The sequence below is a fragment of the Mercurialis annua genome, linkage group LG2 (assembly GCF_937616625.2).
Source record: "Mercurialis annua linkage group LG2, ddMerAnnu1.2, whole genome shotgun sequence".
In the NCBI taxonomy this organism is placed as follows: domain Eukaryota; kingdom Viridiplantae; phylum Streptophyta; class Magnoliopsida; order Malpighiales; family Euphorbiaceae; genus Mercurialis; species Mercurialis annua.
The window spans coordinates 1,575,092-1,601,414 of record NC_065571.1 but is presented as its reverse complement, the minus strand read 5'-3'; the positions used below and the strand labels follow the sequence as shown (position 1 = coordinate 1,601,414).

Genomic DNA, 26,323 nt, shown 5'->3' with positions numbered 1-26,323 from the left:
AAAACGTTAGCGTTGTAATCAAGTTCAAGTGAAAGTAACTAATTTTTTCATTTACTTTTTCTTACGAGTTTCCGACAAATTTTGATTTTCGAAACGTTTCTAAAACAGGACACGCAAATTTTATCAAAATTCCTTGCTTCTTAGACATGGCTCATACACTCTCGGCCTAGTGGCTATAGGCGAAGTCCAAAATCAAAAAGGATCGAAAATTAATTCATCAAAAAATCATTTAGACACCATTTGAATTGAAGATTTTTAAAATAAAAAAAATTACTTAATTAATAGATTTTATATTTGCAGAATGTGTAAATTATTTGAAGAATTGAAACTATTAAAAACATTGAAGTCTATCATAATACAATTTGTAATAATTTATAAATATAATTAATCGTATTGACAGAATTTATAATACAACTATTTATAACATCGATTGTAAAATATAACCCATCTAAAGCTATTGTAGATGCTTTAAATGTGTAAAGCTTATGTATTGGCAATATCTTAAATTTTGGCTGGCATCTAAAGCTATTCAACTCCGATGAAAGGTATCTGCAATCATATGCACACTTAATTCTGGTTAGTCCATTCTTTTTTTTTATTTCACCTTATTTTATTTCATTATTTTTATTAGTTTTTCTAATGGTTTTCTTTTATCTAGTTAAAATTATTTTTGATAAAAATGTATTTTGTTTTTTACATCAATAGTTTATTAATTGGCATGAATTTTATCATAATATTAAAAATCTCTAAAAATCTGTACTTTTTTTAGATTTTGTTTGATAATTTTAGATATATTGTTTGCAATATAAATATATTTCATATGGAGATTAGTTTGTCTAAATATTCAAAATATAAATGTAAAATTCCGCTTTAAATTTATAAAATAATGATTTAACTATAAAATGGATGATTATGTTGGTATTTATCATATACATATATTTCAAATTTTTCTTTCAAATTTTTCTTGGTCTTATGTCTGAAAACTAACTAATAATTTCATTAAATTTTAGCATTTTAAATTGGGATTTTTGACTGTTTAGTAATTGTTTCGTATTTGTTTTAGATGGCGGCAACATATAACATTTAATCTTTTATGGCCGTTTCTATAATTACTTTGTATTTAACTTACTTTATCTACTTTACTATTTGATGAATGTCATAACATTCATCTAATAGTAATAAGTGGATAAAGTATTATTCATTAAAAAAAACAAAGTAACTATAGACCTATTTTAATGGCAAATTATTTTATTTTGTTTTTTTCTACTATTTGGCTTTTTCAATTTTGATATAGACACGACGGCTTCTTGGGGCTATAGAACTAATGGTGGTGGAGGCACTAGGACTACGAACAGCAATGGATGAGCTATTGATTTCAAACCATCGTCGTCTGATGACAAAGTTGCTAGAGTAGTCTTTGTTGATATTCTTGATCTACTTTCAAATTTTTAGAAATTAAATTTTATTTGGGTGGCCCATTTGATGGCTAAAAAAATCCTTATAGATGACTGTTTTGTGGTTCTCGCCATTTACTTTTGGAATGACTTATTCATTGGTGATCAACAGTCATTTCCTATTTGTATATATCATTTCTTCAATTAATGAAATTTAGCCTTTGATAAAAAGAAAAATATAACCCATCATATTGACAAAACATGTAACAATATAACTATGTGTAATTTGTAAAATATCGTGTAACAAGACCCGATCTTTGTTTTAAAAAATATAGGATTCTCAAGTGCATTTTCAAATTTTAATTTCGAGTTCCAATTGAGCTAGTGGTTAAAAACTGCTAATTGCAAAATACTACTAACATAATTAAATTAAACTTCTCTTTGAAAAAAAAAAAAACTTAGTCCTTTCGGCCTAAAACGACTGCTTCTCCAGCGCGCAGATATTTTAAAAAGAGAATGGCAGCCATACGCCTTGTCGTGCGGAAACCACAGTCCTGAATATCACCTCCTGGCTCCTTCTGTAGTAGCAGCACAGAGGGTTAAGGCGCATAAATTTGATCATGTGGTATAGACCTAGGCTAAGCCCGACCCGGAATATCCACCGATTTTGCACTGCAGCTCGACGCCGTGTCGAGGACGAAGGCGACTGGCTCTACTCGTCTGAATGGTGGGGCACCGACTCTATCTCCGATGCACACACCGTTTTCCGTTCTACTTCCGATAAAGGAAACGGCGTCGTTTCTGTCCTCTCGTATCCTTCTTCCAAACCTGTAATTAATCCCTCTCTCTATATTTTCAAAGAAGTTTAACAAAAATGAATTGATCTTTTTACTGAATGACTGTACTGTTGATTTTTTTTTGCAGAGTCAGGTCCATTGGCCGGAAACTGAGAAATGGCTTTGTAAAAGATATACAGAGATGAATCCAGGTCAAGAACGCGATGCGAGGTTCAAGATACTTGGATATCAATGGCGGACTCTTCGTTTTAACGAGGATACGCGACAGAGTACTGTTAAAGTGATGGCTGCTTATAAACAATCACAGCCCGATTCTGTTTTTTTAATGCAGCAGCCTCATTGTTTAGCCGTTCCATGTAATGTTTTATTCATTGTCGTTCAATATCAGCCGCTTAATTTGATTTGCAATTATATGTGTTTGCTTTTTGTTATTTAATTGGCAGGCATTTGATCTGTTTGATATGGTTTTGCAGATATAAAAAGTATGATTTCTGCCGGGTTCACTACTATAGCATCGTCTAATTACGACCTTGTTGGTGCGGTGTGTGGGAGGAAAACAATGCGTATTTTATGTATCGGACATGGCGGGGGAAGCTTACCGTTGTTTTTGGCTAGCAAAATTCGAGGTGAGAAACTATCGTATTTTTCCTCTGGGTGTCTGAATGATGCAATGTTGCTTGTTTTTATTCTCGAAGCATTCTGTTTTCTTGTCATATTGGGATGTCGAATTGTTATGTGTGCTAGACCTGTTAATCACGTACTTTTCAGCTTTTATGCTCACATAATGTGCTCGGAATCCTCTATTTTCGTTTGTCGTGTGGAACTATGGATCCTCATTAACATATTGCTAAACAAAATTCTCTGCTATCTTCAGGTGCTGTTGTTGACATAGTAGAAATTGATCCCCTTGTTATATCTACTTCAGTACAAGCAATGGGTTTTCCAGCTTTCTCAGTTATGACTTCATCAAATAAACGCTCATTGTTGAAACCCAGCACCATCGATGAAATAATGTGGCGAGACATCCACGAGAGGCTTCACCTCTATGAATCAGATGCCGAGAAGTTTGTCGTGGACACTGAAAACACATATGATCTGGTCTTTATCGATGCTTATGACGGTGATGATATCTTCCCACGCAAATTATGGGATGCAGATGCCCCGTTTTTAAGATCACTTGATATGAGGCTGCATCCAGAGCACGGTACTGTTGTCGTGAACCTCCACGCAGATCACGAAGCCTTCCACCCACATTCATCCATTTCAAGTTTTTACGAGCAGCTTCTCCCGATGAATAAGCATGTTCATAAAGTTTGCCAAGCCTATAAGGATATCTTGGTCGGAAATGGAACTGGTTTTGTATTCACTGTTGCAGTTCCATGGGTGTGTAATAAATCTATGGTTGTATCCAGGGGTTTAGGCATGACCGACATAAAGTCGAGTTGCGATTCCATTGCAAATGCTGTAGTATCTAAAGCTCTTGAAGTCGAAAATGTAATGAACCTTCCATTCCCGTGCTTCGAGTATATAAAGAGAGATTTTACGCTGGTTGATTAATCATAAAATGTTGAAACACGTTGTATTTATACAATATGTTGTATAATAACGTGACACATTAGTTGTATTAGATGGTTTTTTTCATTTTTTCTTGTACTATTCTTGTGCAAAAAGCAACTAATGAGTGTTGCTAAGCATTATTAAATATTTAATTTAATATTTGTCAACATTATTAAAAATTATTAAATTTTTCTTTGCTGCAAATCATTATTAAATACTCACTTAAAACACTTGAAATAAATAAAATGAAAAAAATACATTATTAGTTGACGAAGCGGGTCGGGTCGGGTCTTATTTCTTCCCAGTGTATTAAAACCCTTTTCAATAATATTACTTCTCTTATACAAAGCCATAAACCCTTAAAAAAAATTAAAACAAACAAAAACCCTAAAATATGGCGTCAGTAGGAGGCAGGAGACGAATCGGCAGCGGCCGCGACGAAGGAACAGTGGCTAGATGGACGCGCACCGTGTCGGATTCATCGATAGTCAAGACAGCCAAACAAGCGGCGGGCGACGCAGCCAACGTGGCGAAGAAGCTGGCCAAAAGCACCGGAAAAGCGGCGTGGATCGTCGGAACTACATTCCTGATCCTGGTTGTTCCGCTCATCATCGAGATGGATAAGGAGCAGCAGCTTAATGAGATCGATTTGCAACAGCAGAGCCTTCTCGGAGCCCCGCCCGCCGGTACTATTCAGAAGTAAGTGAGATCTTAATCTTTTTAATTTTCTCTTGTCGAGTCGGGTCAGGACAAAATGTTTAAGTGGTAGTATTTTTAGTTTGAACTATGGAAATTAAAGATTAGTAGTTAATTGACAATGATGTTATTTTGGTGATATATGAGTATATGTGGTTATTCAAATTTTTAATTACTGTTCTTGCTGTTGATTAATTAGTAAGATGAAACAAATCCGAAAAATAATTAGAATTCGGCTGATTTGTTGGAATTCTATATTATTTGGGCTAGTTTTAGGGTTTTGAAGTGTTTTGGATTGTAATTCAATTGAATTCTGTTCTCATTTCATTTGGAAATATTATAGTTTGAGCTGAATAAACCTTAAAAGGAATAATCTCAGCTAAACAATAAACCCTAAACCCCTGTTAATAGCTTGAGTGATTATGATTTTAGAATAATTTCAGCATACAGCAAAGCCTTGTTTGCATCACTATTATACGCACATGAGACAACAATGCTCGCCGGACTACTGTTCGGAGTGAATAGCATTGTCATTGCAATCCATTTTGTTTCCTCTAGTCGTCCTGCGGAGGAGGTGTAATCGTGTTGAATCAAGTCGAACCATTGCCGGGTGCTACTGACTTGAAAATACACACAATTGTCATTAACCCAATATAAAGCTCGAAAATCGACTCGAGCTCAATGAGCTTTATTTTAGGAGCTCAAACTCGTCAGGATATTTGAGACTTGAGCTCGACTTGACTGGAGTAAATTGACTAAAGTTTGATTATGCTTGCGAGCTTATCGAGCCGAGTATTTTGAAGCTCGAGCTTATATTGAGTCAATTTTGAGTAATTTTCGCTCTCCTGCTTTTCCACTCATCAATCAAACAATTACCTATAACCACGTTTCTATCCAATCCAAAAAGGGCAGTGTGTCCGTAATCAAATAATCACTACTGAAAGGCCTGTGTGGTGATTTTATGGCTTGGGCGTGGAGGATTGGTGCTGGTTCATTATGCATTCAAACTGTTTGTAGAAATGGGAGGGAAACATAATGTGTGAATATGGGAAGAGGTGTAAACAGGCCAACTCGATCCCGAATTAGGTCAAGCTTTATATTTGGCCTGAGCTTGAATGAGCTTAAATTCTCAAGTTTGAGCTCGAGCTCAACTCAAGTTCAATAAAATAAAAATAATTATTAAATAATTAACATATTTGTTGTTTTTTCTATTGTTTTTTCCACTGTAGATTGTGTAATTTAATCAATTAAAATGATACATTTTTAAATGCAAAAGCTTAAAAAATTAATATAATAAAAAGTTAATTTATGTGTATAAGAGTTTTGTTTAGGCTCGCGAGCCTCACAAACCTCTTTAATTTATACTCAAGTTCGGCTTGAATTTTTTAAGTTGATATCAATTTTTTTGAGTCAGATTTAGATAGCTAATAACTAGTCCAACTCGTTACTCTTAATTACGGGAAACTGTCTTCTAGCTTGGTTGCCCCCATTCATCAATGCAAAAATCTTGGATCTGATTGGCCGGGCCGATTCATCAAACAGTAAGATTTGGAAATCATTGACATAATTTTACTGAAAAAAATCAAAGTTAAAAAAATAAGTTATAAAATGCTAATTTTAATGATCTGACAACAGTATTGTGTTTAAACAATAGAAGAAAGATTGATCAATTATTGGTTTTACTGTGCGGTTCTTATGTGCTTGGCTGTGATCCTCAACACTCCAAGAAGAACATATGCAGAAAAGAAATTGAATAGCGAAAGTACATTTTTTGTTTTTTTTTTTGTGGAAAGATATAATTTTTATTAAGAAAAAGAAACGATTACAAGAGTCTCGATTCTAGCGACATCAATTGTGCTAGATTGTTACAACGGAACGAATCATCTCTAAGGGATTTTTTTAGAGTTTTTTATAAAATATGGAAAGTACAAATATTTTAATATGATAACAAAATAAAAAATAATAGTTTTTTTGTTAAATTATCTTAAATTATACCTAGAAAAAAAATTAACAAATAAAGGAGTATTTGCAAAAAAAAAATCTATATATCTTTTACCATTTTAAAATATAGCATAAATAGGTGTAATTTTTATTTATTGGCATTTTTGGTTTGAAAGTATTTCTCTGTTATCGAATTATGTCGTTTGTGTTTTTAATAAAAAAATGGTATTTAATAATAAATTTTTTAGAAGTTCTATATCAAATTATAAGATGTGCTTAAATCGTTAAAAGAGTAAATTGTGAATTTGTTTTTTTTTCTTTTAAACAATCCTATAAAAAAAGACTGCCCAATGTATGAAAAATAAACATAAAGAAAAAGGAGCTCAAGTATTGTTTGAAGACAAGCCATGTGAGAGAAGTATGTGCATGCATGTTTTTATGTCTTTTATTCTTAAAAATTGTGAGGCTAAAAAGTCTATAGATACCAAACAGAAAACTAACATTTTTTAGTATGATAGCTAATTGATGAGAAGTGGGACTATGAGCAATCCTTAAAAGCTATTGTGAACTTAGTTTAAATGGTTAAGGCGTCTCTAGATACATCAAAAGGTCATGAGTTCAATTCCTACCTCTATAACTAACAACTAACAAACTGAAATTTTAAAAGTCGTATTCTATCTTTGGCGCACACAAAAAAAAGCAATCTTTAAAAGCCCTATGCAAAGGAATTTGCCTATGATCTTGCCTAAAATGCGACACTTTAGCAATTATGCTGCCAAGAAATTATAAGCACCAACTAGTTGTCTATTTCATTGTCTTATAGAAGAAGATTGAGTGGGTCCAAGTAATTAGTTACTTATAGACTATGAAAAAGTCAATAATCATTCAGTTTTTTAGATTAACATAGCATTATTATGTTTTAAGAAAGCTAATAGTAATAGTTTACTTAAGGCTTAATGGAACAAAAAAATCACATTTATTTAACTTCTTATCATTTTAACCAATACTTTCAAATTTTATAATGTTGACCCAATTTCAAATGTTTGCTACGATTAGAGCTAATTTGTTCAAGATTTAATAGCGTTTGCCCAATTTCTCATGACCTTCATGCTATCAAAAAACCATACCTATGTGGCAATGCCTATTTGATCTTTGGCAATTTTAACCAAAGTTTTAAAATGTTTGCAATTTAACCAAACACTTGTATATCTTATTTATTGTTAGTAATTATCCACAAATTGCATAAACATCACGTAAGATTGAACACTTGTATTTCTTATTTATTATTAATATTTTTTCAGATAGGGACACAAGTATTATTACTTAAACATTTTTTTTTTTAAAAAAACACTATACAATTAATTTAGTTAGGCGAAAGGTACAAAAAAAATCTCGTAGTTTTCACAAAAATACTTATCAACCCTTTTATTTATTTTTGGATATAACTTTTTTTTTCGAAGTCATTTCTGGGTATAATTAAGTCCTATTTGTTTTCAAATAGATAAAATAATTTCTTTCGTCCAACACCATTAAAAACACTCGTTAATGGCTAATATGTCTCTCATAATCATATAGGAAAAAAGTTAAAAAATAATTTTAATGTTTAAAATATTTACCGAAAATTTAAGGGAGCAAGTGTCCAAAAAATAAGTTAAAAAGGTTTATTTGTTTGATTTTAAAACAATGAGAGTCTAATTGTTCAATTTTAAAAGTGTCCAAACAATAAAAAGGTTGAATTGTACTTTTAAAAAAAATCAAGAGTTTTTTTGTACCTTTTGCCATTTAGTTATTCAAATTTTTAGAATTCATAATTACAATTAAATTAAATTATTTTATTAATCAAAATGATTGAGTTAAACAAAAATACTTAATAAGATTAATTAAAATAAATCGATTATTTCAATTTAACAAATATTTTCTCACCCAAGTTGAACTCGGTAGATAATTTGTAAATAAGGTGACTTGGGGTCCATTAGAGTTGAACATTTTAGTCCTTCCTAGTAAATAAGGTGCTTAAAATAAGAGTAAATCCAAGCAAAAAATTACAAACCCAACTGTAAGTTAGTGAGTTTATAGAGAGAAATAAATGTGACTACTTTTCAAACTTTTTAAAAAGCATAAAGTATTGAAGAAATAAAAAAAACATCAGTCTGAAAAACTGTCTAAATAACTCAAAAAAGAGACAAACATCCACATGGACTATGGCCACTTGACAAAAAAATATTAAAGTAGCCAATACAACCCATTTTTCTTTTTCACCTTTGTAAAAAGAAACAAAAATATTTAGAAAAATTATTTTCATCCACCCTAATATTATGTCAAAATTACTATTTTCTCTCCAAATATCAAAAATTTAACTGAAATTTTCATTACAATTTGGGGGAAATGAGTAATTTTAACCTAATTTTAAGAGGTAATAATAATTTTTCTAAAAATAATGGATGCCACCAAAATTTTACAAAAGACCCCACATTTTAGCATCATATCTACCTATAATTCTCCACCAAAAATTGTGTCCACCACAGTCCTTCATTTTTTTTTCATTGCAAAGAAGATAAAATGTAAGAAGAATCCACCTCAAAATCAATAAATTAAAAGGATGTTTGCCTCTTTTAAGATTTAAATCTGCCTCTTAAAAATCTGCACAAAAAGACACATGCCAGCCATTTCAGCATTAGGAAACAAAAAAAAATTTAAAAATGACAAAAGAATGATAAGATTGAATACCATCATGTTTCTTCATCAAGCCTCTTGTAAAAAGCAAGCAAATTACCAAGAATCCAACTCCAGCTGCCCCTCCTAATATTATTGCCACTGTCTTTCCTGTAGTTTGCCCTGTTCCTACAATCAACCAATAGCGGCGGAGTCGGAAATTAATTTTTTAGAATTAAAAAAGTTAATCAATGGTCATTTTGTTTTTCCAACTTGTCATAAAAGATTTGAATTTAGACAAAAAAAACTAGAATTTGTCAACTTTAAATAAAATATTTTGATTATTAAGATCGACGTTAGATTAGGGTGTAAATTGGCAAAAAATTGATAAATTGTAGGTACTTTTATCCAAAATTACGAATTTATTCTACTTTGGTCTTTGATGCTAAGTTCAAGGAGTAAAAGAAACGTTTATTAAATATTCTTTTTTAAATGAACAAAATAATACTAACTCTATACTAATAGCATTATAACTGACATTCATGATAAGCTCTTAAGTTCTATGTAGGTCCATCTACCTATATGATTTACTAATTAAACCATTACAATTTACAATCAAAATAGCACCAATCTTTAATTATGCAAAACATTTCCTAGCCAATTAATCTCTATTTAAAACTAAAGAGACCCACAGATTTATTAGATTAAAACCAAATCTTTGAGTTTAATAAATACTACTAAGCAGCAATAAAAAAATCAACCACCCAACAAGCCTCATAAAACAGAAGCTCTAATTTATTACCAAAATGCATAGAAATTGAGGTTTTCTATCATCTAGCACAAACACTTCATTTAATTAACCTTTTCTGTTCAAAAAACGTATTGGACACTTGGCGTTTCAAACGAAACTTCATTTTTAACACAAAAAAGCCCTTCAAATAACACAGTTTCGCCGTGTCAAAATAAGCAAGTATCCCGTTTTTTAGTGTCCATGCTACCTAGTTTACAGTATCTAGATTTCCAAAACCAAAAACAAAAAAACAATCTTTTTAGACATTACCTGAAGAAGATCCATGAGAAGACGACGACGAACCCGAAGAAGATGAAGACCTCCTCGGAACTCCATTAGGATAATAACTATAACTAATAAAACACTTATGCAAATAAATCTGTCCAGAAATAGAGTTCCCACACTCAACTTGAGCTCTCTGAACAGCAGTTTTAACACACTCACCACAGTCAGAATCCCCCACATCACCTTCACACTGGCCCAAAACATACATAGATTGGTAGCTAGTAGTATAAAAACCATGCCCACTAACCACCCCATTTTGCACCACATTAAACGCAGTATCCCTCCTCTCTTCAAATCCACTCCCAGCTATACTATTAGCACCGCACGTTTTGAACAACATTTCCATGCCAGAAATTTGAGCAAAACCAGCCACTTCATACAAAATATAGCACCCGTAAAGCTGGAGCCTGGCTGCAATAGTTTTGCCACAAAGTTTGTCAGTTAAAACTGGTAGTCCACTCACACATTTGTAACAGTCACCAATGCTCAGGTCACCTCTGCATTGGAAAAGACCGGTTATGGTGGTCGAGCCGGTGCCGGTTGTGGTTTTGAAGAACTTGGTTTTGGTTGATTGGGAGACTAAGGAACCGAAGAGAGCTGAGAGTGCTTGGGAGTATACACCGGTTGGATCTTGAAATGATTGTTTGGAACAGCCTTTGTAGACTAATGTGGTGTAATCTGTGCCGGATTGAGCAAGATTTGTGAAGAGAAGGAGGAAAAATGAGAGGTATAGGAGGTGGTGGTGGTAGGGTTTTGAGTGAAAACCCATGGGGTTTGTAGAGTGTTTTTGATAGATTAAATCATGGTGGTTTTTGGAGGTTTTTTGAAGGGTTTGAGATATGGGTTTTGGTTGGAAGTTAAGAAAGTTTTAAGCTTTGAACTTGGTTTTAATGGTTTGCATTGAATTGGGAATTAAAATGAGTGAAAAATGAGTCTTTTTTTTAGGATTTGAGAAGTGGGTTCTAGTTGAAACTAAAAAAAGTTTCAATCTTTGAACTTGGTTTCAATGGTTTGCATTGAATTTTTTAAAAAAAATATGAGTGAAACAATGAGTTTTTTTAGGATTTGAGATGTGGGTTCTAGTTGAAACTGAAGAAAGTTTTAATCTTTGAGCTTGGTTTCAATGCTTTGTATTGAATTGAACAAAAAATGAGTTTCTTTTAAGGATTTGAGAGTTGGGTTTTAGTTGAAACTGAAGAAAGTTTCAAGCTTTGAGGTTGTTTTGCATTGAATTGAAAAAATAAAATTTTAAATTTGAGGTAATGGTTTTGTGGTGTTTGGGATTTACTTTATTTTGAGCTCCTCTGAAGATGTGCAGAGTGAGAGAGATGAGAAAGAGGGAATCTTTTTTCTTTTTGTTGCACTTCTCCACAAGAAAACTACAAAAAAATACAATTGGCAAATTGATAATAGTGAAGTACTAAAATATTAAGTTTTTATTGAAATTTGAATCATAAATTATCTTTGGATTTTGGTACCCATTTTTTTAATATTTGAAGAGAATGAGAACAAAAAAATTGGCTTTAAAATAATAAAATTGGGAAGGGTTAAGAAATATTCTCTCTACATTGTATAGGTGTGGAGGGTATGAATGTAGTAAAATAAATTTGGGCATGTGTGGTGTACAAGGGTATGAAGTTTGACTACAAATATTAAAAGAGTAGTTATATAGTTCAGCTGAGGAGCTAGGGTTTTTAATTTTGAATTTAATGAGTTTTTTTTTTCATCCTTTTGAGCTGAGTCTCTATTTAATTTTCATGGTGTTTAATGTCTGCATAAAGTTCCATAAATAGTTGCAGTGATGTGCTATACGCTATAGCTCAATTGTTCCGTGCGCTTTGTAGATATATACGATCGTAAGATTAATTTTTTATGCAAGTGCCAATAATATTTCCTCTCTAATGGTATAAAAAATGAATTAATAAAGATTTATTTTGATCCTCTAACTTAAAATAAAAAATCTAAAAAGTTTAAATTTGTAGTTTAATAAAAAAAATCTACTGCTAAGCTATTGAGGAATAACGTGAGGTTCAATCTTGTAGAGTTCAATTTCCGAACTCAACCCATGACCAATATGATCTCGATATTTCCTTTGTAACTCCGGGAACATCTTCAACTTATTAATTTTGTATTGATTACTCTATTTAGCCATCAAGAATGACGATAGAATGACGTTAAATTATAATGCAATTGACTGAAAATTAACAAATTTAATTCTTTTTTAATCATAAATTTAAATATTTAAATATTTTATTTTAAATTCAACGGTCGAAATAAATCTATGTTGTTGGTTTAAGAATTTAATCTATAGAGGAGAGCCATGTGAAGAGGTCTTTCAATTATTTATAGCTGTCACAGACATTAGTACATCCATAAGTAAATAAATAATAATGCTTTTTTGTTAGTAAATAATTATTCAGGCAAATGCATGCATGATCTTTCTTAAAACCCCTTTACAAAAGAAAACAAAAATCATATTCTTCGAGAAATTAGAGACATTAATAACTGCATCATCAATTTAAGCACCAGAAAGCTTAGCTTACCATTTTGATTCTTCCTTGAAAATTAGAAATACGATTTTGAATAAAATTCGGTAAAAATAAATAATTATTGAACTGATTAAAGCATAATAGTAGCCCGATTCTTTATTTTTATCTTTATTTTGATCTATTTACTGAGAAATTCTTATGTAGACTCGGTCTACCACGTCATCCGTATACTAACCTATCACATTATGACACGTCATTAAAATGATGGCAATCTTGTAAATTCGTTTTTTACTTATTTACACCTTTGAATAGTAATATTACAAGATTGCCATCATTTTAATAACGTGTCATAATGTGATAGGTTTGGTCTACGGATGACGTGGTAGACCGAGTCTACATAAAAATTTCTCCTATTTACTAGTTTTTCAATCTATTTATTAGTTAAAATTGTATACGTGTATTTTTTAAACATATGGACTTCTTTAGATAATATTCATATATATTTTATATATGTACATTTTTTTTATTTAACTGGCTAAACCGTAAATTAGTGGCTATAGCAGCGTTTTATTTTAAAACACTGCTTAAATTGGAATGCCATAGCTAAATCTGAAGCTGAATCTGGATAAAATACTTATAAACTGCTTTCTTTTGAAATTGATTGTAGATTTCCGGTGGCTCTCATTTATTTGTGTTTTAGACAATATGTTAGAGATTGAGTTTCAGACAAATAATTGATTGTTGTCTGTTTAGCCAATATGCTATGGTGCTCAATCACATTAACCACAAATTCTTTCTAAATCCAAGACGGTTGAATTTCATTACATCACTAATTTTATTCAGTACTGGAATTAAATTGAATTAAAACTCAGAGAGATATAAAGCTCATTATTTTAGTTTTTGGGTGTGATCTCTAAAAATCATGGTTTCACCGCTCTTGTTTCAATAAGTCTTTTTTAAAGTAATTGTCTGGATTTATATTTTAATTGAATAAATTTTTAAGTTTCTTCGCACCTCTTTCTAAAATCTTTAGTGTCCTTTCGAGCTTTAGATCCATGTTCTTATAAAACTAAGAATTGAAAAATAATTTATGGATCTATATTGAAGATGAGGCTTGAAAAAATTGAAACTTTAAGAATCAAGCGTTTCAAGATCGTAATTTCAATGCGAACCATTTATGTATTTGGATAACTTTTTGACGGTTTAAAAAACATTATTCGATGTTTGTATTAACAACTCTCATAATTATTTTAGAATAGTTTTTTTAGTTTGTTTTCAACACAAAAAAATATAATCGCGGCTAAATCTTCTCTAACAAACAAAGTAGTTGAAACTGAGTTACGTGCCACTATAACTCGAAATTATTAAGTATGTGGATTTGTCGGCGGTCCACATTCTTGAAATTCGACTCATGGAAGCGAGTCCTTGTCAGAAATATAACATATAACATTATAACTGAATTGTCATTCTTAGAAAAACTCTAAATTTTGTATTTAAATTTGCTTTCTAATTTACCACAGAGATAAAAAAAAGTAGGGATTTCTCAAAGTTTTTATTAATTTAATTTTTATATAGATTATTATTACAAAACATAGTTATAGTTAGTTACATTAAATCCTTCTACCGCTCAAAAAATCTGTCCTAACAAAACAGAAAAACCAATACAATTATTTTTCTTTTCCCACCGACGAACTTTCCCCTCTTTTTCTTTCGTGCCAAACACTATTCAAACGTTACAAAAACTGAAAAAGAAAAAAACTTTAATCTATTATGTTTTGAAAATTTATGTGGGTGCAAATTTATACATTCTTAAATTTTTGGAATTATGCAGTCAATTAAAGAGAAGGTCTCGAATCAGCTGTCTCGTATTTTTGCTGATTCACATCATCATAATTCTTCTCCTGATAATTCTCAGGTAATTTATTTTTAATCTTTTTATTAGCTGTTTTCTTTGATTGGTTTTGTATTTTTTTTTAATTATAGAATGGTAGATCTGATTTATATTGTACAATGTAGCTGAATTTGTTTGTTGATCTTTTAAATTAGTTTTTGTGTTTATATTTGTTCAATTGTGTTTTTTTTAAATATTATTGGGGAGAGGTACCGCATGTGGGAGGAATTGAGCGCATGATCTAGCAGATTGCCGACAAACGCTTATACCGAGCTATAGCTCATTGTTGTTCAATTGTGTTTGTGTTTGGTATTTGTTAGAAAGCTTAAATCTTGCAGTAGGTTTTGTGATGAAGATTAAGAACATGAGAGAAATAGAGACTAAATAAAAACTAGAAGTTCTTCTTAGTTTAATTGTTGCAGTTTGCATTTGGATTTTATTAGAACTCATTGTGACATGAGATATTTGATTGTGTAGGCCAGGCCGGTATCCGGCGAGGGCAAATCGTATTCTTCTTATCTTCCTTTTAATCTTCCTTCATTGAACTTTGGTGGGTCTAAAGTAAAGAAGCAAGAACATGATTTAACGCCACTTCAATCACTTCCTGTTAGATGGGGTAGTAAAGGTTTTAAACACCAAGAGGAATACTCGGTTAAGTATCACGAATGCAACACGATAACTGATGATGATTATTTTGAGAATTATTGCAAAGATGGTAAAGGAAGCGGTGCAGTTTCTGTCAGCAAAGGAACCGATAATACCAGTGGCGTCAATGAGGATGGTGAATCTAGAAGGAGCAGTAGTGATAGTGATGTATATGAAGAAACGTGTGAACAGCAGACTCCGCAGAGCTCATTACCTGATCTCATGGAAGAGTCGTCTTTTATTTCGTTAGGATTGTATGAATTTCTGCAGTCTTCCCTTCCTAATTTAGTGAAGGGGTGTCAATGGGCTTTGCTATACAGGTAAGTTTTGCTCGTAAACATGTAGCTTATAAGCTTTGGTACTTACGTTGATATCTCGATTCATGGTCCACCTGTTCAATTGAAGGGCAGTACGTTGAAGCATGGTATGTCGCTTCGGACGCTTATTCGCAAGAGTGCTGACCTTTCTGGCCCTTGCTTGCTGGTATTATAAATTCCATAACCTCATAAATTCCATATGATCAATTCATCATTGTAACTATTTCTTATTTTGATGAGATTGTGTTGTGATATTTCTAGATTGCCGGTGATAGACAAGGTGCCGTATTTGGTGGTCTGCTCGAATGTCCATTGAAACCTACGCCTAAGCGAAAATATCAGGTAAATTTATCTTTACTGTATTGTGTATGATTTAAATTATTGGCATTCTCTTTTCATTTTAATTCAAAAAGTTCACTGTAAGTGCTTCTCTTGATAGGGGACACACCAGTCATTTGTATTCACAACTATATATGGTGAACCAAGGCTTTTTAGACCAACTGGTAAATGCTTGCATCCAATTTTTATCTCTTTGGACAATGTAATGAATGAGTTCAAAAATTACATACAACTTCATTAAGACATAAAATTACTTGTTCCATTTCCCGGATTTCATGCCCATTTATATTTGCTTAGCATCTACAGTGCATCCACTGATAATATGATCACACCAATCTCCTGTAAAGAGAATTCGCAAGAGCTTCTTGTTGGAGACACTAGGATTTAGAGCCGAGTGGTCTCAATAATATAAAACCACCCTATCTCGCACCATATTTGCGTGATTACACATAACTAATTTGATAATACTATACTATTTTCAATGTCTCAATATTGCAATGAAGTATGACTCTTGAGTTTTTAATGGTGATTGGGAGATATAAATGGTTAAAAGAAGTCAAGTCAAGGATTAAAATTACTATTACCTACCTGGACAATAAATTATAATGAGCCTTTTGTTAATTTGATTCTTGTACGTGGCCACTTAGAGGTCTTGAAGTCCAAGCTCCCCACCCCCACATTCATTTGTTTTAACAATAAAAGAATATATAGGTCTTTCGATTGCATTTGATCTTGATTGGATTGCATTAGGTCTTTCGATGTAACAATTTTACCAGCTACTGATGCCTTAACTCATATAATAAACCCTAAAGACCATTGTTTTTTCATGTATCTAAATGGATCTTATGACTGACTGATGTAAGCAGGTGCCAACCGTTACTACTACATGTGTTTAAATGACTTACTAGCACTTGGAGGCGGTGGCAATTTTGCCTTGTCCGTAGATGGAGACTTGTGAGTTCTCTAATTTATTCAGTTGATATCCAATGATCTTCTAGGTCTTGTACTCTTCTTGTAATCATTCCACTCTTAAAATAGGTTACATGGAACTAGTGGAGCTTGTGATACATATGGGAACGCATGCCTCGCCCATAAGCCGGAGTTTGAACTGAAAAATGTTGAGGTAATTATAAATATTCTTAACTGTATTCCACCTGAAATCAGTGCCTGCATCACATCATTGCTTAAGCAATTCACTTCTATTTTTCGCTCTTGTTCTTCTCATTGGGTTAATAATGCATCAGACTAATGTGCTAATTGATTTGCCACTCAAATTCTGGTCTTAAGGAAGTGCACTAATGGACGTCAGCAAGTTTGTCTTACTATAGATGTAGTTTTATACATATCGGCGTTTAATAGTTTAATCTTCGGAAATGACTTCATTTTTTTGTCCTTGAAAGATGGAAAAGAAGTAAATAATATTTAGTATGCTATTTAGTGCATTTTCAAAGTTTCCTCTCCTTATGCATTGGGGTTTTTGATATTTGGGTGCCTCATAGGCACCCAAATTTCCATTGTTGTGCCTCTTTTGGAATTAATTCCAAAAGAGTGCCTGGACCCACATGTTCCGCATTCTAGAAATGCGGAACATGTGGTGTTCCGCATTCCTAGAATGCGGAACACCACTAATTTTAAATTAGTGGTGTTCCGCATTCTAGGAATGCGGAACCCCACATGTTCCGCATTTCTAGAATGCGGAACATGTGGGTCCAGGCACTCTTTCGGAATTATTTCCGAAAGAGGCACTTATCCGGAAATTTGGGTGCCTTTGAGGCACCCAAATATCAAAAACCCTATGCATTGCTTGTATCAGCATATATCTCCAGGTGGGTCTCGCAGAGTTAAATTTGAAAATGTTGTATGCTTTTCGCAAATAGATGGGTGATGGTTGTACGAAACAACCTACTATAATGACTCTTTAAACAAATTCTTCATTATTTTTAGCTGAATGCTTAAATTTTCCCTTTACTACACATCATGTTTACAATAAAATCTTGCTTGTGCAGCTATGGGGATTTACACATTCATCAAAATACCTCACCTGAGACAAGGAGATGAGTGCTTATCAAGTATTTGCAATTTATTCTTTATTCATTCTACTATTGAGCAGTCCGTCCGACTGCATCGTATGGAAAGTACCCCGGATGTAAAAAAAGGTGGCAGGGCAATTAAAAATTGATACGAATACGGAAAAAGAAAGAGGGACATAAATGTTCAACTCTAGTATGATTTTGGAAGATAGCTTTTGTATATTGATTTGAGGCAAAAGTTTTGAACTGAATCTCACATTTTGAGAGATTTTCAATCTTTATTATAATTTATAAGCATAAACATGAATTCAGTTCCAGTGTTTATTAGTATTACTGGAATTGCTTCAAATGATTCATTCATATCTTGGTAGAATTTTATAGGCATTAATGAAACCTAACGGAAAAATAATGGTGTCAATATGCTAGTAAAATAGTGACAAAAATACTTTTACAACAGAGACATTTGCTAACTAAGCAAAATTTAATACTGTCAATGAAATGCAACATCTAACTTCGCTGAAAATTAATACAAAAAGAGGGATTCATGATTCAAATTCACTTCCTCAATCTCATTCCACCCTTCACCTAAGCTCATAGCTCTGTTAATAAGAAACTTGAATACAAGAGCTAATAATACCGACTATTTGATACGGATTCGAGCTCTACCATATTTCACTTCATTAGCAAACCAATGCTGTAAAAGCAACTGTAAGGAACACGACAAGGCTCGATTTCTTACGAGGCGAAACTGCAGGCATTTCACTACTCCATTTCTTGACCTTCATCCTTTGGTAGACCGAATATCCTGAGGTTGCGATCCATAGATCCGACAGCTATATACTTGGCATCAGGTCCAAATCTTACACATGTTGCTTTTCCTGGAAATATACAAGTGAGTGATCATACATCTGTTTATCGCTTGAATATCAGCGAGTGATCATACAACTGTTAACACAAAAAGGGAGTGAAGAAAACCTGTGCCAGACAAATCAGGAAAGGTTTTGACACAATTCCATTCTGCTTTTACACTAGCCACTTGGAATACTCTGCGCAAGGACGAGCCAGACAATTAGCTAGATATTATGATACGTCACAAGGTGATTAGGATAAAATTTATGATACACCAGATATTATCTTTTTTATTAACTAGTTTTGCATTACGTGCTATGCACGTGGCTCGTAACGTAACTCGTCAATGAACATATTAGTAAATTTATTATAATTATATCAATTTTTATTTATAATTAATATTAAATTAGTTAAGAATTTTTGTAAAAGTGAATATAATATATTCGGTTATTAAATTTTTTTCCATACTGAATTTTTATTATAACCATAATTAAATAACCATAATTAAATAATTAACTTAATTTTATTAATAATATCTTTAAAAATAATGAGATAGAAATTTAAATAATATTATATTGACCAAATATAGTATTTTAATTTTGTAGTTCAATCAAACTAAAAGATAGGTATTCCTATTAATTTGGAGATAATTTAGTTATTTTTTACATACTAAAAACTAAATTGGAGATAATTTAGCTACCTATTCTAATTAGGACTTTAATTACCATAATGATTAATTAAATAACTAATTACTTAATGACTATAAAACCTTTATTTAGTAGTAAACTGAAAAGGATTATTCAGTAAATTTGCCTGTCCCCCCCAATCCGTGCTTTTATATATAGTATAGATATTACTTGAGATGATTAATGCAAATTGTTCAAAAATTCATAAATGTATCACCTTATATCTGAGCCTGCAACCCCAAGGTAAGATCCACTTTGGTCGAATTCCACTGTAAGAAGGAGAATTGGTTAATATTCAAAAACAACAAAGAAAATACAGGGAAATCGAACAACTAAATTTTGCCAAGAAAAATATCCACCAATTTCAGAACTTTTTCAATCTAAGATTGACCCGAAAAGAAAACAAAACCTAGTCAATTTGAAACTGCCAAATAACAGCATTAATTATTTTTCTTCAGCTCAAAAGACAAATTTTAATTATGAATTTCATAGCATACTGGACATAGAAATCCAACTACAGTTGTAGCACATAATCGATGGAAGGCCACATTAACTGATTGAGACAACACATTAATCATAGTAATCACAAGCTCATACCAGAGTTTGTTGGTGTGTCAGAATCATATAATTCGAGTGTTCGGAAGTTCTTCAATTTGCGCAGATCCCAAAGTTTAACACTATCATTTGCTGCAGTCTGTCCAGTTAGAACATAAATAAGTGTTCGATACCATTAGGAAGTAGCATCCATCCAACACATTTATAGTTAAGAATACATACTGCTAAGAAGTAACCATTTTCTGAGAAAGATATAGCAGTCACTGCCCCAACATGCCCCTCAAACTTTGCAACATTGCCCTGAAAACACAGCAAAACAAAAACAACTAGAGGTCAATTGATAAAATGTTTACTTTAAGGATGCATATAGAAGTCTGCATGATCTTATACAAGTGCCATACACCCTAACAAAGCAATGAACTATGAAGCTGAGACTCGAAAATACCTGGCTTTTCACATCCCAAATTTTAACAACAGCATCTGAGGTGCCTGTTCCAAGGATAAGGCCATCAGGATGAAAAGCTGCCGAAGTATAACCTCCAGTTCTAGAGGCATCTGATTGCGAACTATCAGAAACCTGCAGAACCAACATATCACATCAACCATCCACAGCAATGCCATAGGATTTTATTCTTACCGTAATGTTGCAATTTTGGCACATGTTAAAATACTCAATTCAGCTCGACAAAGCCTTCATCTCAAGTTAATTTGATGGGATATATGGATTCTTTTTTCCCAACTCAATAAAAAAATAATGATAATTGATAATTGGACCTTTTAACAGGCACTCCATTAAAATATGGACATAAGCCACAATTATAAATAAGCCCGTCTATTTGGTTAAGTAGTTGAAAGATAATTATAATCATGTTTCATATGTACATACATGCAAGATGTACAATACAACATAAACGACCAAAATAACAGAATGTACATATGAAGCAAAGACCAGTAAATGAGATGTGCAGAGTAGGAACCTGGGCCAAGCATAAGCCAGAGGAGAGATCATAAAAGCACCATGTATTATCAAGAGAAGCAGTTACAAAATATTTGTTGGTGGCATGGACAGTGACAGCTTGCACCTGATAAGAATAAAAGGAAAACTCAGCTTACTCCAACAAAATTGAAAAAGATCAGGACAAAATCACAGCTGAGCGGTCAAAGAATAAACGGGTAACTGTAAAAATAGCTAATTATCTTTTCAATAGACTCTGGTTAAAGCTAATAACCACATTATAGTGACAGCGAATTCTATTTCAAGTTCGATTTAAAATGCTAAGATTTCGGAACATTCTACAATTTGAAAGTACTCCTCAGAGCTTCAATATAATTAGAAGCCTTCATTTAGCACACGTTAAGGTGTGTGGAAATGAAGTAAAGTCTGTGTGTGTGAGTGAGAGAGAGAGAGCAGGTAAAGAAAACAAGGGTATATGTATCACTGATGCTTGAGACTCGCTAAAAAGCACACAAAGTGCATTAACGAAACCCAACAACAAAGAGGCCAATTTGCAAGAGTACATTTCTAATACCTAGTTTCCTAGATAACCTAATCACTTAACAATAAGATTCCAGCAAACAGCCAACAATTAGAATGTCTTCTAATAATATGTTTGAGTTCCTCAAAACCAAAACATTTTCTGGAATCAGTTTCACCGCTTAACCTACCCATCTGACATTAGCTATTATATGATAGGGACACAGCTAGGCATTCACTTGTAGCCCTCGCTCTTGAATAACAAGTTTAAAGAATGCAAGTCGAACAACAACTAAAACATTTACCTCAGCCTCGTGATCTTTCAAGATATGCCTGCAGTCATATTTTCCATCCTCGGATCCTTTCCATATGCGAACAGTCTGCGCCATTGGAAAGAAATAAAGAAGGTAACACAAATGAGAAATGCCAAAAGTTAAATAATCAATCAACGACACCAAGAAACTAGAAAAATAGGCCAGAAGACTGGTATATGTTTAAACAAATGGGATATTAAAGAGTATTATTTAAAAACAGTGACAAAAATAACTTCATAGATAGCCAGAAGTGTCGGCAAAAAATTAGCACAAGTGCACAAACATTAATTTTAGATAAATAAAGCTGAACTTGACTTACCTTATCTGCTGATCCAGTTAAAAATAAATCCCCCTCAGAAACAAATTTTACACTAGTAACCTACAAAACAAATGTAATCTCAGCGAACATTTCCCTCATGAAAGAGCTGCAGCCATAAAAATTAAAATTAAAAAACCTTCTTGGAGTGTCCACTGAGTGTAGATAGGATTTGTCCTGAAGGTCTATCGAAGAGTACAGCCGTGGAATCAAGCCCTCCACTAGCAATGATGTCCTGAAGACGAAAAAATAAAAATGATTTAACTGAAAGCAGTACACAACAACAATCTGTAACATATGCATGTGGGCATGAATTTAAAGAATATAAATTTAGATATCTCTGAACCTTTGAATAATTGATATCCATGGAAACAATGCCTGGCTTGTTGGTTTTGTGAAGGGGGTGACTGGAAAGCTGAGTGTATCTCTCCACAGCATCAATGGGAGCTAATGTTGGCGGAATCTAGTCAACATGAAAAAGGAAAGATTAAAAATTAACTAGTAAAGGAACATATTAACTTAAATTAAGCCCTTCGGCCCATTTATATATCAAGTAAAAATATTCTGAGACATGGAAATCTTCCATTCCAAGATATTTACTCAAAACTCATAATCTACAAACTTATATAGTTCTGTGCTAAGAATAAAAATAATACCTGCCGCTTCTTACGCTGTGTAGAAAGAGCCATATTACAATTAGTCAGTTCATCAATGATGTCTTTAGATATTCCAGGACACAATCTCTTCCCAGGTGGACCCAAATCATCATTCTCGGCAGCTACAGTTAAATCAAACCTAAATGAGATTTAAGTAACCATTATAATCACATTACTAACCAAGAAGCAACCAACAAAGACCTCTTTTTCCATTGCTATGAACAGAGACATTTGCTGCAGCAGTTGCTGTTGCTAACATAGGTATCTGCCTATCCGCCTGGGCAAGCAATGATCTTGACTCATCTCTTTCTTTTTTAAGTCTTGCAATCACACGGCAAGCTGCATCATGCTGCAAAACGAACATGAATCAGATTAAATTTCTTAAATTTTCATCATAAAGATAAGTAAGGGATAATTTTAATAATCCAAACTAGAATGAATTTCTAGCAATAAAAGCACAGACACAAGCCAGAAGGGTTTAAGCCACTAAATAAAGAGCTTTAGGGCAATTGGTACTAACAATGGCTCAAGTTGCTCAAGACTTTTCTTATCCTTCCTAAATTCAGCTACATATGCATTTATTACCCTACAAATCCTAGCAACGCCGACCAATCTTCTAGCCTACAGAAAACTTCCTAAAAGAGTAGCTAGTATGATTATCCAGCATGCAGAGCACAAAAGAACCAAGAATAGTCATATGTGCAGTTATAACAATAAGAAAAAACTTTAAAAAGAAAAGCAGGCCAGGAACACCACCTGTAGAACACTCTTTAACGTACAGCATGAAAGCTCTCTTTCCAAACCATTAATAATTATTTTAAATGAATGGGCATACATAAAGCGTACTTCAAAATTAAAAAAAAAATATTGGTGCATAAATAACCAAGTGACAAAAATCGAGAACCTAAGCTCAAGTTCTACACCAAATTGTAAGTTGCATGTCAAGGATCAAGAGCTTAGAGACAAAGGGAACCTCAGGATAACAAAAATCTCATTAATGGTTTTTCTATGCGGATTCACAATGATACAGAATGATACAAATTAAAAAACAAATTGTCAGGCTTGTACTGCATGCCAATCCACTCTTTTCCAATATCAATAAGAAGTACCTTATCACTTCACCTAAAGGATTTATCATAGGGTTATAATTTGGAAATATTGCCTCAATATCTAATGGGACATGAAATCAAAAGCATAGTGGCCCTCTCTCAATGTGAAAGGGATCAGTAAATGCAAAAGTAAATAGAACTAGTAGACGTGAAGTAACACAGGAAGTAACCATGATTAATAATAAAAGGAAATGACATCTATAACTTCATGAAGACAATGCCAATTGACTCAGAAAAAGAAAAAAGAAAGAAGAAAGGGGTATCTGTGCAGATCAACAAACAAGCATGATACATGATTTTGCGAAAGTATTTAGAAAAGAACACATAACAGACACAATTCAGAAAAGAATAATAGCATAAACAAAGTTAACATACCTGGTATAATGCATGACTTAACTCTTGCCTTGCTGTATGTAGCTGTTGCTCCAATGCAAAATTGGATAACATCAAACCATCCCATTCCTACAATAAGAAAAGCAGGCCACTTTACAGGCAAATCAAATGACAAATTATAGAAATAGAATGTTTCTCAATAACAAGAATGCCTGAAATGATTTTGCATAGACATAAAGTAAATGTGACCATCCAGACGGAGGCTTAGTTATCTGAATTTTACAACATACTGCACAATTCAACAAAGTCAAAATACTTTACAGATACGTTCTATTAACTTCCGTATTTACATGCTTAGACCACATTAAACTTCTACATCAAGAGTCGCAGCGTCCTATTTCAGCTGAAGTTTTAATTCAAACGGCTTTGCACCATTCAATTACATATTTCCTATCACATTCAAAGGGAGAACAAAATAGACAGCTGGTCTTCTGAATGGACTTTATTGATATACCTATATCATAGATCACCATGCCAACATAATCAAAAGAAACCATTGACGTCTATAGAATTAGAGGGAAAAAGGAAACGTTACTTATAGCTTATCAAAATTATGGAAATGTTTCTATGTGAAACAAGGCATAAAAGCATCCTTGCAAAATTGAATGTAGTTGGATGACACCAACGCACGTGTACAGTGTACCAAATCTTTATATCCAATTAAATATTTAGCATACAAAAGGTACAACTTTATTAAACAACCCACAATAACTAAAACATGAACTAATCATAAGACACAAAAGTTGCACAATCAAAGTATTACTTGTACATACATTTTGGAACATCCCCAACATTCCAGGGATACTAGCAGTCTGTACAGTTCTCGGCTTCACAATCTAAAACAAAGAGAAAAAACAAAACATAAACTGTTAGTATTAGACTTGGAAGTTGGGAGTCAAAAAAGAAAACAAAACTACTGTGTCGAACTTATACCTTTCCTGTTTTGACAGATAAAATATCATCCATTGTCAGCGGCTCGGAAGTAATTGGGCATTTCCCATAATCCTATTTACACAACAATCGAATAACAATGTAACATAAGGATAAAAAGAAAAAAGAAAAATAAAGGTTGCAGACAGAAACTGTCCCATCATATTTAAAACCCTAAAATTGAAAAACATAAAACCCTAAAAAGAAAGAAAACGTACGGAAATGTGGCGTTCAATTAGGCGCTTTTCGAAGACAAGTCCAGACTTCAACGAGACGACAGGCTCTTCCGGCAGCTCCCCGGAAACTGTACGGACAGAGACAAAACAGTAAAAAAAATAAAAAACAAGATCCATAATAAACACGAATAACAGTGAAAAAAAGCAAGGAATAGTTACTTGAGCAGTGCATTGTTGACGATGAGTTAGGGTTTTAGCTGCTTGAAGAGTATTGTGAATTTAATTGTGCAGAAAAAATTGAGAAGCGATTTGATTTGGTGAAAAAAAAAAAATGAAGACGCGGGCAGTAAAAGACCGACTAAATGAGTGAAGTGTGGGAATATGAAATGTGTATGACGGAATTAATTAAAATTGGGGTTTATGAAATTAGGGATAAGAACTATATGGACTCACCCAGATTCAGACCCATGGGCTATAAATAGTTGAGCAGACGAGAAGTGGGCTTGGGCCTGGGTTTTGAAGTCAGGTCGACAGAATTATTATGGAAACAAGAAACTTGTAAAATTTAGTAGAAATTCCACCTTATATCAGCAAAAATGAAGGGTAATTTACACAAATCCCCTGAAAATGATCTAGTCTAATGTTTTTACCTCAGTTTTTTTATTTTGACAATAATCTCTCAATAAAACAAAAAAGTTTTCAATGTTCCCTCATAACCCAAATAAACTAAAAAGTATAACAAATAGGACAATTATAACCTAGATACTTATATTCTCTTCTTTTCAAATTGAGTACTGTTGGATTGGTTGTTGCTATTAACAAAGGCCACTGACCACCAGAGATCCGGTGGTACTCCGGCGATGGTGAGGTTTTCTCGGATTTGCATTCATCTTTTTCTTTGATTTTGTCATCTTTTTCTACCCCAGTCGAATTCATATTTAAAATAATACTATCCCAAAAATTTGCCACTCTCCAACCCACAGCAATATAATCACAACTGAAAATGATGTCGGCAATTCTCTTGTTTAGCTGTGTTCGTCGA

At 32.9% G+C, this 26,323-nt stretch overlaps 5 protein-coding genes across 6 annotated transcripts; 3 read left to right on the top strand and 2 right to left on the bottom strand.

Moving 5' to 3' along the window:
* Positions 1-1,974: 1,974 nt before the first annotated feature.
* On the top strand, positions 1,975-3,832 carry LOC126667975 (uncharacterized). The gene is made up of 4 exons (XM_050361132.2): positions 1,975-2,224; positions 2,319-2,547; positions 2,665-2,817; positions 3,066-3,832. The coding sequence occupies exons 1-4, from the start codon at positions 2,015-2,017 to the stop codon at positions 3,746-3,748; spliced, it is 1,275 nt and encodes a 424-aa protein (XP_050217089.1). The 5' UTR covers positions 1,975-2,014; the 3' UTR covers positions 3,749-3,832.
* A 250-nt stretch (positions 3,833-4,082) lies between these two features.
* Positions 4,083-4,616, top strand: LOC126667977 (mitochondrial import receptor subunit TOM9-2-like). The gene has a single exon (XM_050361134.1). The coding sequence runs from the start codon at positions 4,143-4,145 to the stop codon at positions 4,449-4,451; it is 309 nt and encodes a 102-aa protein (XP_050217091.1). The 5' UTR covers positions 4,083-4,142; the 3' UTR covers positions 4,452-4,616.
* Positions 4,617-8,536: 3,920 nt separating this feature from the next.
* Positions 8,537-11,522, bottom strand: LOC126666967 (plasmodesmata-located protein 2). 2 transcript variants are annotated; one of them, XM_050359906.2, is made up of 3 exons: positions 10,098-11,522; positions 9,113-9,220; positions 8,537-9,025 (listed from the first exon to the last, which is right to left on the bottom strand). In XM_050359906.2, exons 1-3 carry the CDS (start codon positions 10,879-10,881, stop codon positions 9,018-9,020), a joined length of 900 nt encoding a protein of 299 aa, XP_050215863.1. In that variant the 5' UTR covers positions 10,882-11,522; the 3' UTR covers positions 8,537-9,017. The 2 variants fall into 2 exon arrangements, with proteins under 2 accessions (XP_050215863.1, XP_050215861.1); XM_050359904.2 differs by having other exon boundaries at positions 9,113-9,226; positions 10,098-11,512.
* Positions 11,523-14,333: 2,811 nt separating this feature from the next.
* On the top strand, positions 14,334-18,140 carry LOC126666966 (uncharacterized). The gene is made up of 8 exons (XM_050359903.2): positions 14,334-14,516; positions 14,970-15,457; positions 15,548-15,620; positions 15,716-15,796; positions 15,894-15,957; positions 16,660-16,747; positions 16,832-16,916; positions 17,800-18,140. The coding sequence occupies exons 1-8, from the start codon at positions 14,427-14,429 to the stop codon at positions 17,836-17,838; spliced, it is 1,008 nt and encodes a 335-aa protein (XP_050215860.1). The 5' UTR covers positions 14,334-14,426; the 3' UTR covers positions 17,839-18,140.
* Positions 18,141-18,223: 83 nt separating this feature from the next.
* LOC126666965 (pre-mRNA-processing factor 19-like) lies at positions 18,224-25,641 on the bottom strand. Its single transcript, XM_050359902.2, has 18 exons — positions 25,501-25,641; positions 25,324-25,409; positions 25,109-25,180; positions 24,949-25,011; positions 24,158-24,244; positions 22,875-23,022; positions 22,674-22,795; positions 22,364-22,480; positions 22,157-22,252; positions 22,021-22,080; positions 21,693-21,767; positions 20,891-20,995; positions 20,359-20,490; positions 20,136-20,213; positions 19,956-20,052; positions 19,576-19,627; positions 18,799-18,869; positions 18,224-18,701 (listed from the first exon to the last, which is right to left on the bottom strand). The coding sequence occupies exons 1-18, from the start codon at positions 25,511-25,513 to the stop codon at positions 18,586-18,588; spliced, it is 1,590 nt and encodes a 529-aa protein (XP_050215859.1). The 5' UTR covers positions 25,514-25,641; the 3' UTR covers positions 18,224-18,585.
* Positions 25,642-26,323: the final 682 nt, after the last annotated feature.

What these genes read in the sequence shown, in the direction of transcription:
- LOC126667975 (XM_050361132.2), top strand. Translation starts at nt 2,015, where the DNA reads ATGTGGTATAGACCTAGGCTAAGCCCGACCCGGAATATCCACCGATTT. An exon ending in TCATTGTTTAGCCGTTCCAT is followed by an intron (nt 2,548 to 2,664) that starts GTAATGTTTTAT and finishes ATGGTTTTGCAG; the next exon opens with ATATAAAAAGTATGATTTCT. An exon ending in TTTGGCTAGCAAAATTCGAG is followed by an intron (nt 2,818 to 3,065) that starts GTGAGAAACTAT and finishes TGCTATCTTCAG; the next exon opens with GTGCTGTTGTTGACATAGTA.
- LOC126667977 (XM_050361134.1), top strand. Translation starts at nt 4,143, where the DNA reads ATGGCGTCAGTAGGAGGCAGGAGACGAATCGGCAGCGGCCGCGACGAA.
- LOC126666967 (XM_050359904.2), bottom strand. Translation starts at nt 10,881, where the DNA reads ATGGGTTTTCACTCAAAACCCTACCACCACCACCTCCTATACCTCTCA. An exon ending in TTCTCATGGATCTTCTTCAG is followed by an intron (nt 9,227 to 10,097) that starts GTAATGTCTAAA and finishes GGTTGATTGTAG; the next exon opens with GAACAGGGCAAACTACAGGA.
- LOC126666966 (XM_050359903.2), top strand. Translation starts at nt 14,427, where the DNA reads ATGCAGTCAATTAAAGAGAAGGTCTCGAATCAGCTGTCTCGTATTTTT. An exon ending in CTTCTCCTGATAATTCTCAG is followed by an intron (nt 14,517 to 14,969) that starts GTAATTTATTTT and finishes TTGATTGTGTAG; the next exon opens with GCCAGGCCGGTATCCGGCGA. An exon ending in TTGTCCGTAGATGGAGACTT is followed by an intron (nt 16,748 to 16,831) that starts GTGAGTTCTCTA and finishes CTCTTAAAATAG; the next exon opens with GTTACATGGAACTAGTGGAG.
- LOC126666965 (XM_050359902.2), bottom strand. An exon ending in TGAAAGATCACGAGGCTGAG is followed by an intron (nt 20,996 to 21,692) that starts GTAAATGTTTTA and finishes TATTCTTATCAG; the next exon opens with GTGCAAGCTGTCACTGTCCA. An exon ending in CTGGCTTATGCTTGGCCCAG is followed by an intron (nt 20,491 to 20,890) that starts GTTCCTACTCTG and finishes TTGGTTCTGCAG; the next exon opens with GTTTCTGATAGTTCGCAATC.